The sequence below is a fragment of the Anarrhichthys ocellatus genome, unplaced genomic scaffold (assembly GCF_004355925.1).
Source record: "Anarrhichthys ocellatus isolate YVR2014 unplaced genomic scaffold, GSC_Weel_1.0 scaffold152, whole genome shotgun sequence".
In the NCBI taxonomy this organism is placed as follows: domain Eukaryota; kingdom Metazoa; phylum Chordata; class Actinopteri; order Perciformes; family Anarhichadidae; genus Anarrhichthys; species Anarrhichthys ocellatus.
Window position 1 is genome coordinate 347135 of NW_022280182.1, and position 17966 is coordinate 365100.

A 17966-nucleotide genomic window follows, 5' to 3' on the forward strand; every position below is an offset into this window, starting at 1 on the left:
AGACAGCCGCCTAACTGCCTGGCTTAATGAACAGATCTCTGTCAGGGTTCTGTTTCCCCGGAGCGGAGAAATGTCGCTCAGCACATTCCTGAACCTTTCCCGGACCGGGTTCTGATTTCCACCCACCTACTGTAGTCTTCCAACCTGTGCTCTTTACTAGCCTGGCTCAGGCTGTTTTATGACGACTTGGTAAGCACACCCCTGGGTTCTTCTCAGCAATGTCTTTGACAGGCAGCTTTACCATGCCACAATGAGACCTGGCTTAAACCCCAGCTTCTGTCAATGCTGAGTGATTATGGAGTTAAAGTTAAACCCTGTTGTGAAACATGCATACATGTATGTACTACTGTGTGTCAACACTTTGACGCCATGGATAGTCCCATCAGCAAGGACGGAAAGTACTAGAATATTTTACTCAAGTAAAAATACTGTGTTGTTGTACACACCTGGCTAAGTTGAGACCTAGCATGCAACCGTTAGTCACCTAACATTGTGGATATGTTTTATTTGGTCATATAGCTTGCATGTCGGGTGGTGCATTAAAGTTTTGATGAATTAAGGTAGATGTGACTTTTGTTTCCCTATCCCAAGGCACAATAATGCGAACCATAACCCATCCTTTTTTTGCATTGCTGTGCGTATTTTATACTGTTCACAAACTGTTAGGCCTGGCCCAGGACCAACTGCACCCCTCGCAACTCCTTGCACAACACCAGAGAACGATAACAAAATGAAAGATGTATATTTTGTATTAGCTGAGTTTCACGTTTCTAGACGACCCTCTCTCATTCCCAGCTCGTCACACACTAAATCATGGTCAGATCCCTTGGCATCAATTAGGTTTAGTCAACTAAACTACTTGGTTAGGTTTAGTTAAAGATTGTGGTTTGGGTTAAAATAAGTACCTTTGTTTTGTCTCATACAGGCTCTAAAGTTGTGTGTCAGTATCAGACACCGAGGGCCACGACCAAACGTTGGTGTTTTTGTACTTGCTGATCTAGACATGGAGCTCTGTGGAACTCTTTCCCCCCGCAGTGTAACGATTCTGGGGCAGAGCAGAGACTCAAGAGCAGAGATAGACACAGGAGACCAGGTGAGGTAGAAGGCAATTTCTTTTACTAGGCACCAAGCAATCATACACAGGAAGTCAATCCGTAAAGGCAAACAAATCCAACAGGGAGCAGGCAAAAATCCAAAAAGGCAAAGTCACAAACCATAGCAACTAACATGAGAGAATAATGCCAGAAGGCTATGAACACACGGGGTAGAACAAAGACAATCTGGCAACCAGAACAGGGAAAGCAGGGGAGTGTGTATGTGTGGGGTTGGCAGAGGGAAAAACCAGGGGCAGGTCACTGCTCTTCTGCCCGCTCGCCAGTGGTGTTTCTTTTTGACACTAAGTCACCATTGTGTAACTACATTTAATTGGTTACAATCCCCGTCTTTGGATTGGCCGGATATCACTCGGATATCAATCTTGCATAACTGATCATTTGTATAAACATGGGACAGAGTTCATGATTTGTTGAAAATTGTTACAAAGGTAGTGGTTAGTACAAACGAGATCATAAAGTTACACAGGGCTACTTAAAAGCAACTCCTGTCGCCACTGGTTTCAATACGTTTAAATTATTTCTCTGCACTTTGGTTGAATTTTCCAGTAAAGTCAAAGCAGTTAAAAATGTGCCGTTAGGGCTCAATCTGGTTCGCATTTACTATTGCAAGCTACATTTATGAATTTCCCCGGACTGTGTGTGTTTGTGGCCCATTTCACATGCCATTGAAATGGATAGGTTTGCCTCACACCAGTGCCTGGCATCATTGCTGCCTCAGATCACGCTTGGTGGTTTGGTAGCATTCGGCTGTTACCCTCATTCATGCCAGCATACACTTATCATCCTTGGAAGTTCAATTTTTTTTTCATCAATCAGTCTGTGAGGTGCTGACACAGCCGTATATCAGACATGTCATACATCACACTAAGACATCATGTTGGATATTAACTCTTCAAATGTGTTCTGCAGACATCATCGCTGTGTGGGTGTCGTATTTAGAAATTGGATTTACTGAATGAATGTGTGTTTTTAGGATAGGATTTAACATTTGAATCCTTCAACTTATTCACATTTGGAAAGATACCACAAAAACATCTTGACACAGTCAGATATTATTACATTGTTAGGTGCACGGGCTGCATTCTTCCTAGATGAGAGACAGTGTTTATAGTGGAAGGTGGTTGCCTCTTCTGGATGGAAAGTAGTACCATAATGTTCAGCTCAGTGTGCTTCCTTGCCATCTTGGAAGCCCTTCTTGGAAATTTTACACTACCTGCGTCTCATGGTTAATGCAGAACATGGAAACATTCAGCATAATATAGACAAAAGCTTTGTGCGGCGTTCTTCTGATGGATGTACCTGGCATGAGGGTCAGTAGCAGGGGAGAAGGAGAGAGGCGGGAGCCCATGGATACATCAGTGTCTAAACATTACCCTGGTTTACAGTATTGTTCTTGGCCACAGCAAATGACTCTGGAATCCGATCACACTTGGAGGAGCATATACGTTCCAAGCCCTTAGGTCCAAAAAGTGCAAAGATCTATATTTATTCAGAGGGATCAGCCATGCACATCTTCTACTTCATGAACGGTGTAGGGCAGCTGGAAATGAGCAGATATCTTAGAATTTCTCTGCCAGATGTGTGTGTGTGGTGGGGGGGGGGGGGGGGGATTTCTGTAGTACAGTCCAAGATGAAGCATCTGCTAACTGCTTTGGGAATTGCACTTTCATGCTCTGCTCACCTTTGCTGAAGTGACCTAAAGACTTTTCCAATAGAGTTCAAGGAAGGTCTATTGGAGCTTGAAACGTATGTCATTGCCAAGAAGATTGTTCCACCAAAGCACTAGAGAAGGAATATAGCAGAACGAATGCAACTTGATTTCTGCATTGCATGTGGTCTTTAACCACCAGCAGCCACTGGGTTTTACCTGACTACTTGCAGTGCTAATGATCAGCTGCTCATCAAAGTGGTTTATGCAATCGTTCTGTTTTAGTACTAACAACATTTTTATGTTTCCTTTTGTATATGCAACTCTTGTGGTGGTAGTTTATTAGTCCAATTATATTTGTGCACTAAAATATGCTAATTGCAAACTCATAGGAAATCGATGACTGAGGAATTGCCTCCACGTGGCTCTCAACATGGCGACGACTGGTTGCTAACTGCACGAACAGTGAAAATGACAGCAATTACCTTGTGCATTCATTCTTCATACAGACTTGAATCGACGCCCACCCAGAAATTGAGAAGCTGGATAGTGTGTATGATCTTTGGATCTTGAGCTCGCTGTGGTAGTGTGTGGCATATCACATTTAACCTCCAGGCCACAAAAATCACCAAATATTTATTGAGGCTTGTAGCTCGACACCGGTCCTTAAAGACGACGACACGTCTCCTGACGGTGTGGGAGGAAACCCTGCATGGTTTGGAAGAGGTTGTGGTGTTGAGCCAGTCTTGTCCTGGAAGGGGGATAGGAGCACTCAAATGTAATGACATATTGCAGTGAGCACACCACATACTGCTATTACTTGACACGTATGCAAATTGATCTTTTAATGAATAGAGGTCAGAAATACTGTTGAAATCTTTGAGCTCCGACATGATGTTCTGTGACAATAATCTGTAATGTTTGACTCTTCAGTTACAATATTTTAATAGTATGGCCAATAGGAGTTTATTCTCACACCATAGTTAGGATTGCCTGAGCAGAATATTATATACCTGCATTGTTAGCACATCTAATTGTGTCATGAACCTGACAAATATAGATGTGATTGCTTGGCCAAGACTTTTCGAAAAAGCTTCAGTTCATGCCAAGACTTGTTGAAGCCACATGGTTAGAGCCAGGCCCATGTGCTCTTTTATGTTGCAGTGCATTACTTTTTGTAGGTATAACGCTGACAAATACAGCAGCGAAGTACAGCCTGCTTGACCGCCGTGTGTGTGGGGCCAAACTAAAAGTTGTTGATAGATTGAACTTTTGCCGACAAAGTGCGGCCAGAGAGTACCACATTCAATTAGTAGTCCTGTAACTGCTGTAACATGGTGAACCTATGTTACAAATAATTTCTTCCTGCCTGAAACACGTGAAAACGCCTCCCGGGCACAGTATCATTCGCTGGTGTGTTATAGAACAATGGATGAGAACAGTCTACACTGTTGTGTGCTCCCTGCACTCCTTCACCCTGTCAGCATGGCATACTCGTGGCACGAATATTTCTTAATCCTTCTATGTACTGTATATTGTGAAAGGAGGGGCCTGTGCATCCGTTAGTTATGGGCCATGTTTGAGAAAGTAGTGTCTGTCAGGAGTCTGGGGCATCTGACCACAACGTAAAAGCCACAGGGCGTCTCAGCTCATTCCCTGCTACTTTAACTGCAGACTTTGGGTGAAAACACATGGCTTTTTGAGGGGTTCCCAAACCCTGGTTCATGCTCCAGAAGGAAATCGGTGTCATCGTGGGCACAACATGTCCCTGTGCGTCATTTGTAACGTTTCACATCATCCATTCACATCTCTGGTCTGCTGAAACCCCCCAGTCTACTTTTAAAGAGGAGTGTGTCAAGAGGTTTTGAAAGATGAGCCGGTCTGTGTGCTTGCATGGGCAGATTGCAAACCGTTTTAAAAACACAAAATCAGTGAAATGCTGAGAGTTGATGTAAAACTCAACCTGAATTGTGGAATAACTCCATTGTTACGCTTTACTCATCCCAAGAGACTGTGCTTTACTCAAGGTCACTTCAGCAGGACAGATGTTAGTCTTAAATGCTCTGTGACTTCATCTTCCCTTTGTCAAAGCAAGAACTCTCATCCAACTGTTTTATGGCACTATGAGAGGTGTTGCATGAAAAGGTAGCCACCCCTCCCCCTTTCTTTTCTTTTCTTTTTTTTTTTGCCAAATAATACTTCATCTGGATTTCTCGTTTTCGGAGCTTGGACCTCGAGTTTTTAGATTGGCGACAGGATCGTGTTTCAGACGGAGCTACGGCACCGCACCGTCTATGTGTGTATATATAAGACCTGAGGGGTTGTAATGGAAACTCACCACATGCCGAACTGCCATTCAATGTCTCTTTTATCTTTTAGTCTGCCACATATAGCTATCCTGGGCATTCACTTAACTCGCTATCTGACACACTATCAATGAGGAATTCTTTTTTGTCTTATAGTAAATATATCCCTGATTTAGTGTGGATAGAACTGGCCTCAAATATGACCTATACAATAATCTCCCATCCATTTACTTTACAGTTGTCCTTTGCCACTGAAGCGTCGCCTCACAAATTCAATATCGTCAATGGGGCAATTAACTACGTCTATTAGAGGGAAGAGACGCAGCAAAAACAGAAGAGCAGACACAAATGACTTAGCCATATGTTGACCCGGTATCACTGCCACAGCGACCCAGCATGCCTCCCTCGTGTTGCTTTCTGGCTCACCGGAGTCACTCTTGACTGTGGAAGTGTGTTACTCAAACAACTCAACGACAAGTTCATCAATGCAAGAAGTGTGAGTTAATGTTTGTTTAAAGACGACTCGGAGACAGCGGATGTGTTTGCCGTAACATCACCCTTGTGGACAAAGATCACAGCTAAGCCTGCGAGCTGCTCCATCACTGTATTGTGTTGTATGATGTGTTCTGTGGCTTTAGAGGGAGCTTTCAAACGATTGTCAGATCCAGTGTGTTTGAAGCTTAACCCATGCGAGACACTAAATGTATCTCTTGTCAGTTCGCTGCCTTTATGGAAGTACAATACTAAATCCTGCTCCCATGTATGTGTCTTGATCACAATTCTTTAGAAAACAAATCTAAGGGATCTGTATCAAGATTTGTTTGTTTTCAAAGTGGTAACTATTGGCAGATATAGATGGTTATCAGATTTTTTAGACTCCCAATTATCGGTAACGCCGTCGGCCTCATATTGATCAGGTTGGAGGGACTTTATTGGGCAAGACAACCTATGTAAAAACTAAAAAAAGTTAATAATGTAAAGAAACCAGAGAGCCAGGCCACTTTCACCAACTCTTTTCCAATGACAGTAGCTAGCAGCACAAGCTCCAAAAGCCGCTGCATCTAGCGAGAACACTGAGAACCTGTCTCAAGTCCCTGTCAAGCAAGCAGCTTTTGGATGAATTATTTATTTATTTTTGGTCAGTCCATTTGATTTATTGATTGCCGTCGGGATGTAATGACAATTTCAACAGATAAAACAAATAAAATGTTCTAGAAGAAGATTACCAACCCTACCTTTAACAATTAGAAATATCAGTTGACAGAACACATTTTTACTGCTTGTACATCTTGGGTCAAATATAACATGTTGATGAACAGGAACAAAGATGGTTGTTCTTTGGTGGAACTCACCTTCCCAAGTCTTAAGTTGCAACATTAAACCAGCGTGAAGAGAAGGGCTGTTACTATATTTACAGGTCAGAATGCTTCATGGTATTGTTGCAGTCAGTGCCATCAGAGGACAATCGTCTGTTGTGAACTCAAAGAGAAACTGCTGTCACACAGCCCTTTCAGCACATTGAAGTTCATTTACCACGTTCAAACAATTCCCCATTTACACATAAATCACCATTGCCCATACAGTCTCTTATTATAACACTCTTAATGGCACCTATTGCACTGAGCTTTTGCATATTCAGTAGCTTAGTGATATGGGCTCTGTATGAGATCAGAGTCCTGAACTATGGTTTGGTCAGGAACACTCGGTGTTTTGCAATTAATCATTTAATCATGTCCTCTGATGTATGTCAAAAAAAGTGTTTGCAAAAATCAAAGTTGTTTTTCCTCTCTCTTTCTCAGATGAGCTGAAGAAGCAGTTAGCGTTGCAGAGGGGGCAGAGGGCAGCTCTTGGTAAGATGAAATCAACAATGGATATTCCCACGGCAACAAATGTAACCATGTGTCTGTAGACGAGCAGCATAATATCCCACTCCATCTACCCACACCGACAGCTAAACAATGCACGGACGCTTGAAGCAATTAAACGCATCGTAATGCAAAAAATCTCCACACATCTGCACTCTTACAGATCTCTTTTAGACAAGTTTGTCACAAATAACAGCTCTGTTTATCATCTTTTTGATATTGAGCTCCCTTCAGAGTGGGGCTGTAAACACTGCCAACGCATCGTGGGTGCTCCTGCACTGTGTGTGCAGCGGTGCCCACTTCAAAGCCTTTGCAGTAGTCCTCACTGACTGAAAGCTTAGTGACCAAAGACTGGGCGTCACAGCTCTAAGTCTCCCTCATTTTGCTCTTTTCTGACCATTTTGATCAGTGACATAAATGCTTTGATGAGGAAATCTGCTTGCAAAGCACACAAACATCTCCCTTCCAGTTCAGGCTTTTGTTGTTATTTCCAGTCCCGCATCAGAGAACACTTGGCCTCTGTTATCCAGGGCCAAGTACTTAAAGCATCGTCTTTGAAGGAAACGCACGCTTACTAGCTTCTGGACTACCACAGAAGAAGAAAACATTATGACTGTATTTTTTATTTGATCTACAGTATGTCCTCATTTCTATCTGCATTTAAAACATTTGCCGTGTCTTGTGTCCAATTCTTCCATAGGTGTAACGGAGAATCGCCCAAAGGTTGAGGAAGAGGTCGACCCGGTTGAAGAAAACCTGTGCAAACACATCGAGCAGGAGAAAAAGGCGTGAGTGTAGTGAAAGGGCATTTCAATGTATTACATACCAAACATTTCTCCCAAGACACTACTCAGATTGATTAGACACAGCAGATATTGTGTAACGTGGACACGAGATGAATCTGGTGCTGCTAATACCCCCCATCAGTTACAAGAGCACCATTGACCATCTAAAAGCGCTGAGGACCGAGATTGAGCACCTGCAGCTGTTGTTGGAGAGGGCAAAGGTCAAGCTCCAGAGAGACTTCCATAAGTGGTGGAGCCAGGAGGCTTCCAGCATGCAGGTGACTGACCTTACTTTTCTCCACCTATCTATGTGACAACACCACATAAAGCTTCTGTAAGCATGACAGCTGGAGTGCCAAAGATATGTTTTCTGAAATTAGCCAGGAAGGCAGTGTCCGTTCATCTTTGTCTCTGTATCTATGACTGTTTTCTTTTGTGCGTTTTCTCAATATTGGCCTCCGAGGACACGCTAGCGTGTGCGTATAAGCTGATCTGCATGTGTCTCTGACTCCGGAGGCTTTTACGGCACCAGTGTGACCCTTGCAGGCTCTGTTGAGCATCACGCTGAATGGGCCCTGGTGGGAAGATGTGTAGGAGAAAAATTACACGGGAATTCGTTTTTTTACAGAATTCCATGTGGCCCCAAACAACGGCCTGGAGAGCAGCTTAGAGAAGCAACACAGCAATAGCATCAATACAGTCTCAGCAGAGTTCTAACAAGGACAACATGTTCATGAGGTTTCTCAGCAACACAGCAGGGGATAAGGAGTGAGTCAGCGTTTATTTCAGTCCTAAATAACAATTTAGTGTTTGTGCTTGGGATGGTCCTGATGTTTTAAAGTGGAGTTGAATGAGGTACTTCTCCATGGTCAGTGTATTACCTACTGAAGATGGAGCAACAGACAAGAAGTACCAGCACGGGAGCAAAGGTGTGTACTGCTGTGGACGTATTTTAGACACCTAAAAAATCTGTATCGGTGTAAGTGTACGCTATATTTCTAATATTTTCACTGCTTTACCTTGCCACCAGACAGCCCTTTTCGTCCAGGAATTGAAGTCGCTATCTATGCTCTCTTCAAAGCCACCAGACTCCTTTGGCAAAAACATACAAGTAATTTTACCTCGCAGAACACAGGAGTTGCTGGTCTACAGCTGCCTCTATCGGTTAGTTTGTTTGTGTTATTGGGTGACTTTGGTTAGATCTGATCAGCTGGCAACCTCAGTAAACATTGTAAACGTGTGTTTTTGGTCTCAATCGCTGGTTTCAGGTAAATGATGGTCCATTTAGAGTCAAATAGACCATAAAGCAGGGGATGCTTTAGGGCGGGGCTACCTTCTGATTGACAGGTCGCTACCCTACCAGAACCGTATACAACGTCTCTACATCAGTCCTCCGTCATCCGAATATGGTCACTTATATTCACTCGTTGCAAAAACGCCAAGATGGCAACGGCCAAAACGCCAAACTAGAGGCTTCGTCACGATGACTACGTCCACTTATTATATACAGTCTATGATTCTGATTCATTTAAGTCACACAACAACACAAACAACCTAACTGATGGAGGCAACGATAGACCAGACACTCCTGTGTTCTGCGAGGTAAAATTAAATATCTGTTTTTGTGAGACGATTTTGTGGCTTTGAAGAGAGCATCGATACCGGCTTCAGTTCCTCGTAGGAAAGGGCTATCTGACTTTAAGGGAAAGGGAAATATTCTAAAAATAGCGTACACTTAAACTGATGTTGATTGCTTTAGGTGTCTAAAATGCATGTTGCTGCTGCCCCCGTCCACGGCAGTACATCTTTTGCTCATGTGCTGGTGCTCCTGTCTTGTTCTCCAAACTGAGGGCGTACCAATGGCCGTATACTCTAGGTAATACACCAGCTATGGATAAGTACCTCATACAACCCCACTTCTAAAAATCCAAACTGGCCCTTTAAGAGACTTGTACGATATAATGAAAGACAACTATTTGCAAAAGCTTGAAGAGAAAGATGAAAATTCCCAAACTAAGAACACATACAGAGAACTGAGTCTCTGGTCTCACACACACTTTGCTTGGGCTTGACGGCTGTTGTGCACATTTGGGAAATCAAACACAAAGAAGATGTTAAGCAGCATCATATGACCTGCAGACACTGCTGGCGTTTTACACTTCTCTTATGAATGGAGAGCAATATCGCCAGGTTTTGGGAATCTTTCACTGGAAAGAAGAGGAAGTCTGACAGAATTTTACATGTGCAGTTTTGGATCTTCCAAGCAGGAAGCAGGCTCTTTTTACAGCTGTGTTTGTCCATTTATTGTTCTGTTTTTGGAAACCAGTACACATGCAATTGATCAAACTTTGAGTCAGAGATGGAGCAAGACAACACAAAATACCTGGAGGTCTTCTGTTCCCCCCAGCTCTAAGTCACATGTGGCCCCATTGTGTTTAACTGTCACCAGTATGGAATGATGTTTTTGAAATAGTTCAATGGTTGTGACTAGGAGTCAGAGGCCACGGCAAGATGTCACACAGGGTCGCCACATGGAACCTTGCAGCTGCCTTCGCCTAGCACTCCAGGATTTCGGTGAGACACATTTTGATGATGATGACTTTGTCTTTTTGTCCGTCGTTCGATTCCGCCCTTAACAGATGTAAATGTAGATGTAGTGGTCGTGTCACTCACTGCTCGTTTCCATGGAACAAATATTGAACAAATGTTGAAAGATAATGTCATTGTGTTTATTTCGCTTCACCTACCAGGGGATGATTGGCCAAGTGCTATTTGACATCCCATGTCTGCTACAAGTCTACCATGACAACATTATGACGTAGATATTGTTTCACATTCCCAGAAACAATGACCAAAATATTTGTCCAGACGTTGGCCATTTTCAGTACTCGCACTGCAGCAGGTTGCCTGCAGAGCACTGAATTCAGTTTCTTCAAAAACCTTAACCTGAGAAGGTTATACATCCCGCTATAGTTAGTTATGTCTTCCAGGCGTAACGGTTCAGTCGTGTATGTGTGCGTGTTGTATCTGTCTGTCTGTCCACAGCTAACCTCATATACTGCTGATCAGCCTGATATTTTCTGTGCTCATTAATAACTGTATGCTCAAGGACCTCTTGTGGTTGCTGTGATTCACACTTTTGTAAAGCATATTTTATTGACCGTTTTATACCCCCATTGACTCCTCACTGCTCTTAACCGACAGGTTAAAAGCGACCAATAATATTTTCCGTAGCAAAAATGCACTTCCAGCAATGAGCTAGGCCTTACCTAGTCTGTTGCAGACCCATGTCGTTGCTCAAAAACCGACATTAATAGATAAGTTCGGTCTCATTTTGAACCAGAGCATCTGCTCATCATTTAGCATTGTGGGCTGTGAGGAGACGTTACAAACCTCTAAACTAAAAGTGAAATTGTCGCTACTGTCACTACAGTAGCAAGGAAGCTCGTTGTCGATTAACTGATCTTAAATGAGTTCATCGATCCATTTTCTTCCAAGTATACGGGTCCAACTTGCATTAATACTATTAATTATATTATCTGAAATTACTGTTATATACGTATAAGTAAATGTGATATAATAATGAAAAATCACCTAGGCCATATTGTCCCTACTAAAACAGGTCTACTATTTGATTTTGAAAAGGTCCTAGAGGTCCAAAATTTAACTTGAACCTGAATAAACCCAGTGTGCATACAATGTTACAGTGACAGCTACGTTGCACTGTTGCTCCCTCTTGTGGTTAAGATGAGCACATGTATGTGGTGATACTGAGAAACGAAGAGAGACCACTATTTACATAGTGTATGCAGAGTCAATGCACTAGCATATCCCACATGTTTGAATTAGCTCTTAAGTCTATACATACAGCCTGGACCTGGAGGTTTTATAGCCGCGCGGTGTGTTTTCTCTGAACTTTTTATTTATTTGTGAAGTAATGTCTCCAAATTCTACTAACCAATCGAAGACCAGGGGTCTCGCTTGAGCGCTGCTGCTGGAACAACCACAGTAAAACACTCTCACTTTGTCCGTCACTCCAACAACCACTTGTAGAGCAGAGATACTATTGTTGTTGTTGTTGTTGTTTTTACAGTGCTCCATGATATGAGGAGCTGTTACCTGTTAAGGTTGTTCTTTCTTGTGCCTCTCTTTAAAAAGGTTGATCTGAAGTCCTTAGAGGTCAATAAACCGCCATAGGATTATATATCAATATTGTTGAGTTTCATCTCTTAACCAACATCAGTCTTGATCATAACTACCAAAATATTCATTTCAATTCATAAGGGAATGTTTTAAATACCAGTTTGTTTGCACAATACCACTGTTGGTATTGTGCACCAAAATGTGATTATTTTCTGTACACTAAATGCTTTTTTTTCACAGTCTGGGATATATCAAGTTTTTAGCAGCAACACTGATTCTGATGCGACTGTGGCTAAGTGGAGAGCAGGGTCGTCCTTCAATCAGAGGATCGGCGATTCGATCCCCGGCTCCATGTCGATGTGTCCTTGAGCAAGACCCCAAAATTGCTCCCGTAGCTGTGCCTACGGTGTATGAATGAGATAGTTTAATAGGCAGGTGGTACCTAGCCCCTGTCATTAGTGTGTGAATGGGTGAATGATGACAAATAAGCACTTTGAGTGTTCGGAAAGACTAGAAAAGTGCTGTACAAGTACAGTCTATTTACCGTTGTATCTACAGCAATGCCCCCAGTGTAAACGTGAGAAAATGGCTCTACCTGCTGGAAACTAGTACAAACTAAATTTCTGAAGACAGGGCTCTGGATTGAACGCCTCATGTAATAGAATGCATGATATTATACTGTAATGGCTGTGGGTTCAGAAAGTCGAGAGTGTCTGTATTTTGGCATTAAGGCATTTTTAACAGCCAACATGATCAAAACTTTCTAAATGAAAACACTTGAAAACGCTCCCAGTGAGGCACAAGGGTTAAAGCGTTTCACACAAGAACAGTTAACAAACATTTTACTACAAAACAAAGGATTTGCTACAAGTTAGAGAATACTAAGCCTTGATTTGTGATACAAAACTGAAGAACTTCTGCTGATGTTATCATACTACATTACACGCATGTACATTTTCAGGGCCCTCTCCACCACCAAGCTCTCATCCTCCTCTATTCCCCTGACTGGAGACCAGCAGACTGATGCTGACATCCTGGCCTTTGTCAAAGCCAGGCAAAACCTCCTGAACAGAACAGGTAATACGCACGCACACGCGCACACACAAATACAAGATGTAATCTACTCACAAAGCTTTCAAACAATATGCATTCTGCATTCAACGCTGCCCTCTGGTGGTGTGATACCTCACAACACTTTTGAGCTTTTGAAAGTTGTTTTTTTATTAATACACATCACATTCTATATGTTCCATACTGCGCTGGACTGTAGGGAATTCCTTTTTTGGTGAAGACCCCATATTTTGACACAAACGGGTCTCACAAAACTCCCTCACCCACTAAGCAGCCTCACCCTTTCTAGCTCTACGACGACTCTTCTTTAGCTCTGACGTGGTTCTTCTCTCCTTTGACCCTCGTGTAGCTGCTTACTTTGGCACACAGGAAAGTGGACTTGGCAGTCTTGTGGTTTGCCACTAGATATTCAGAACGGCTGAGGTCATGTGAACAGACTGAGCGATGGCCAGACAGAGAAACAGTCCTCTGAAGGCTTTCTTTCTTTCTTTTCTTTCTTCCTTTCTTTTCTTACCCCACGTCGGCAAGGACTACTCATTTCACGCCTCTTTAACCTGGCACTACTAAGCTGGACAGCGACTGTGCTTTGACAGGAAAGCCCCTCTCTTTGGCTGTTTGGTAACCCCTGTGTGGCGCTATCCCTCCTATCAAAACAGCTTTAAAAGGCACTAGAGCATGCTGGGATGTGTAGGGAACTTGGCTTTAATAAAACAAACAGCACAAGTTGAGATTGGCTGTTCCTGTAGTTGTAAGTCATAGTTTAAGGGTGTTTCATTCAGGGATTGTTACTCTGAAAATAAAGACATTAAAAACAAACACAATACAAAAATGTTTGAGTTTGTAAGACCAAGCCAAAGCACATTGTCTTGTCATATTGCTTTTGGGTCATTTTCTTGCTTATTTCTCTAGTACATCTTACAACCATAGACTGTATGTAAGAAGTGTCGCTGTGACGGTTTTGAAGGGTTGTGTCTAGAGGATTATCCACAGGTTGTAAAACTCTGGCGAGAGTTATATTAGGTCGGCAAGAGACAAGTCTTGCAAGTGTGTTTTTCAAATTTTCGCAACTTGTGGTTTTTGGCCGTCGCCATCTTTGTTTTTTGCAACCACAGTGGAGAAGACTTGACACTAACGATTGAGCCCATAAACTTACAAAGTTTACTGAGGGAATAAATCAAGAGAGAAGTAGAGTCATTTTCTCATAGACTTCTATACAACCAGAGGAGTCGCCCCCTGATGGTCAGTAGAGAGAATTTGAGTTTAAGGCACTTCTGCGTTGGCTTCACTTTTCAGAACAGGAGGTGGCCGCCTGATGTCAACTGAATGTCTAATCTGTCTTGTGTTTTTTATTTTTTATTTATGTATTTCAGGTCAACATCAGTAATAACAAGTTCTGACATGAATTTATCGTCATCTGACTGCTCGTACCACCTCCACATCTGTCCTAAAAACGTGTATAAAACACTATCGAGAAAAGATGGACTTTGAATCAAGATGTGTGAACAAATCATCTCATCTGGATCCAAAACATACTAGCTTTCACCTAAAATAAGAGATCTCATCACAAGCCTCACATCCTGTCTGACTTTATTTGCATACACACACCGGAGAGTATGCCTTTGGCATAATGTGCAGCAGAATAAATCACAGCCTGCGCCGGCCATTTGATCTGAACAAATGTTGTCTCAAGATATCAGACGAAGGAGCGGGCAACTGGAAGCCAGTTGGCTCCAATATTTGTTTAAAGAAGAAAATCGTCACAGGAAGTTTCCACATGCACAATGACAAATGCATTTTTCATTTCTGTCTGCTTTCATTTTATTCCACATGTAACACATTTTGTGTAAAATGTTGTAAACAGAGGTATGTCAAATGTTTACGGATAAATATAAATCTGCAGAAAAGATGAAAAAATTAAAAAATAAAGCTACAACACAGTAGAGTATACTTTTACTAGCCTCCATTGTTTATGAGATTATTCAGCATGTGAAGTTGGCACTGACAAACACATGATGTCAGCTGTTTGCTCCCCCACTACCTTTCTGCCTGTCCTGTTCAGTTTTGTGAACGTTCTGATCGATGAAATAGCAGAATGGACTCCCTTAAAATATTCTTCACAAACTACAGCCATGAAGGGTATAGATGTTTAGTTTCATTAGTCATTAGTTCAAATACTAAAATTGATTCCACATTACGCTGGTATATAGAAATCCCCCCTTAGATACATTACAAATGCAGTATTGAAGAGTTCTCCTTAAAACACAAGCCTGTATCACATAGTACATGAGATGATGAAAGCAAATTATATGAGCAAAATCAATTCTTGTGTAGCTGTTATTTAATGGGTAATCTGTTCCTTAAAATACATCCGTCTGTGCTCACTTCTATTGAGGGACGTGGGGAGGTGGAGCCTATCCCAGCATGCACTGGGCAGAAGGCAGGGAAACACCCTAGAAATGCATCTGTACAGGGCTTCCTTAAGATGCAGTATTTCAAATTCAAATAAGGTTAAGAACATTTCGTAGCATGGAGTATTGATTATTATGTATTGAGCTGAATGGATGCTTATATTCAATTATGGCAACATTTCATTGAATAGTTCAGTGCAGATAAATAGCAGTCAAACTATCCGACCGCCCCGGAGCTCCTGACATTCACTGTATCCGTAAACGTCGGCGGTAATCAAAATCGGCCCATCCCGGTTCAGACACACCTTCCCTGGACAGAAAACAACCTGTGAAGATTGGAGGCAACCTGTTTGCATAGCTTTGCCTTGATTTGTTTGGCAGATGACAAGCAGCTGCACAATTTGCATCCAGTTGCCTGGGAGAAGGAGCCCTCTTTAATTAAGTCATCTGTTATTTCTTTCAGTAATGGATTTGGACTTTATATATCTGACCACTTAAAGTGCTGTACACTACATGTTAACATTCACCCATTCGCTTTACCTCTGAGCCACAGATTTCAGTGACTTTCTAAAGAAATATTTCCACCTCAGAGGCAGGGGTAGCTAATTAATGCGTTTTGGTTTTACACCAATTCCACCAGCCCAGAGGCTGCTGTTCCATTTCAAGTGTAAAATTTGTTTTTAACCCTCTGGTTGATTTTGGCTAATTTCTGCAGACTTTCTATGCATTCCATTTCTTTTTCCATCTTTGTTTTGCATATTTTAAACACCACATGCATGGCTTCTGTTTCTCAGCACAAATGCAGCTATAAGTCTGAAGTATGAAGCTGCCAGGAACCCCAAAAAAACATATATATTCATTCTTGCTCTAAATATTATTATAGAACAGTTCTAGAATTTATTTATACAGCAGAAACATGTAGGAAATATAGTGCATTTGCATGTGTGTACATTTTATTTAAGCTTTTTCATATACATACATATGTATGCCTTTAACTTTCTCTCAAAAAATGCATTTACACTGCCACCAAACCGGCTGTGATCCCGGCGCTGGGATTTGTGCTAGCTGATTTTGAGTTGCTAGGTCTGTCTACAAAGCTGCGGTAGGGGGTGAGGCTGAGGAACCTGAGAGTGCGCTGGCCTGCTAATTATTCTACGTCGGTAAATTCATCAAATTCAGTGGCCGTATTGCTATTTTCTAAGCTACTGTGTCTGTCATCTTTTGTGGAGACTGACCTTCATTTAGCTTTTGTAGCAACTCGAATTCAGCCAGCATTAAAACCCCAGCATCAGGGGTCACAGCGGGCTGGTGGGTCTCATCTGTGTAAGGGCGGCAGCAGAAAGTTTGCTGATCCCGCTGGGAGCCGGGGCGGTCCAGGATCAGACCTCTGACACTTGGTCTTGCACTGGCTGATTTTGAGTTGCTACTGAAGCTAACTGAAGGTCCGTCTCCACGAAAAAGATTTTTATTAAAATCAAAGTTATGTTCCTATGAAGAAAACATACTCAGTGTGTTGACCAATGAATATACAGCCTCCAGAGGGTGTGTTTAATAACTGTTGTAGCATTGGGACAACATATTAGGCTACATAATGTCATGATATGTAAGTAGCATCTTTGGAAAGTTATTTTCAGGAAGACAAGCAGTGACTTTGGGACACCAACAGCAGGACTGGAAGTTGTTATGATAATTATAGCTGTCATTATTGGCCTCTTCTCTGAAGTCGATTATTTTCTTACATCTTCTCAGGCTATTTTAACATGCCAGCTTTCTAAACACTGCAGCCATAAAACCCCGTTAAGTTCTCTTGTGACACATCTTTCAACTCTTTGGTTTATGGCCCACAGTCAAGTAGTGCTCCTCTCACCTCTCCACAGTCCACAATTCAAAAGCAATTTCTGCAAAGTAATTTCAGGAATCCAGTAGTTTGGTTGAAATAGTCCTCCGATAAAATGACTCCCCTGCAATGTTGTATTGTATTGAAAGGCTCTGGTATCAGCGCTGTGGGTGCTCAGACAACAGTCGGGTAAAATATTAACTTTCGTTCCGCTGACAAGATGCTGCCACCGCTTCTTTATTAGTGGAAACGGTTGAAAGTGTATGTGTGTGAGTCCAGATGTCGTGCTAATGGTGAAGAGGGGTGTGATCGTTACCCGAGCAACCCATAAATCAAAGCCCAGACATCTATGATACTCAGACCAATCAGAGTAAGAGCATTGAGTCGAGATCTTTTACCTTTAGAGGATTATCCAGTTAGAGCCGTCACCCCAAGATGCCAAACATCAACTTTTTCTCACTGTTGCTGTGATTTAAATCTGTCTGTAAAAGCAATTTGAATACATTTTTGTTTCCATTTTTGACTCTTTCCTACTCACTCTTTTGGAGAAGAATGCCACACTCTGCAGTAGTGGAAGCAATCTTTAGGGAGCTACCCATGAGATCTGTGTATTTCATCAAGTCTTTGATTGTTAGTCCTTTCTGAAGTGATTGACCTCTTCTCTGAGCTCGCGCATCGTTTGGGTCCATTCCGGTGCTCGAGGAGGTTGATGGCGAGGTTCCAGTTGGTGCGGGTCAGAGTGAACTGGACAGTATCTTTGATTGTGGCCCACTTTACATACCTGCTGG

General features: G+C 42.2%; 1 protein-coding gene across 6 annotated transcripts in view; it reads left to right on the forward strand.

Moving 5' to 3' along the window:
* The window catches only part of LOC116400163 (kinesin-like protein KIF6), a 45264-nt gene that overhangs the window by 26640 nt on the left and 658 nt on the right, over window positions 1-17966 (forward strand). For 2 of the 6 annotated variants that reach the window (XM_031877858.1, XM_031877861.1), the window contains exons 7-11: window positions 6869-6919; window positions 7635-7722; window positions 7862-7997; window positions 10211-10293; window positions 12824-12939. In XM_031877858.1, coding sequence (XP_031733718.1) covers window positions 6869-6919; window positions 7635-7722; window positions 7862-7997; window positions 10211-10293; window positions 12824-12939 — 474 coding nt within the window. Of the gene's footprint in view, window positions 1-6868; window positions 6920-7634; window positions 7723-7861; window positions 7998-10210; window positions 10294-12823; window positions 14164-14303; window positions 17893-17966 lie in introns of those variants that run through there. The other 4 variants (XM_031877856.1, XM_031877857.1, XR_004213894.1 and 1 more) reach the window with 3 other exon arrangements.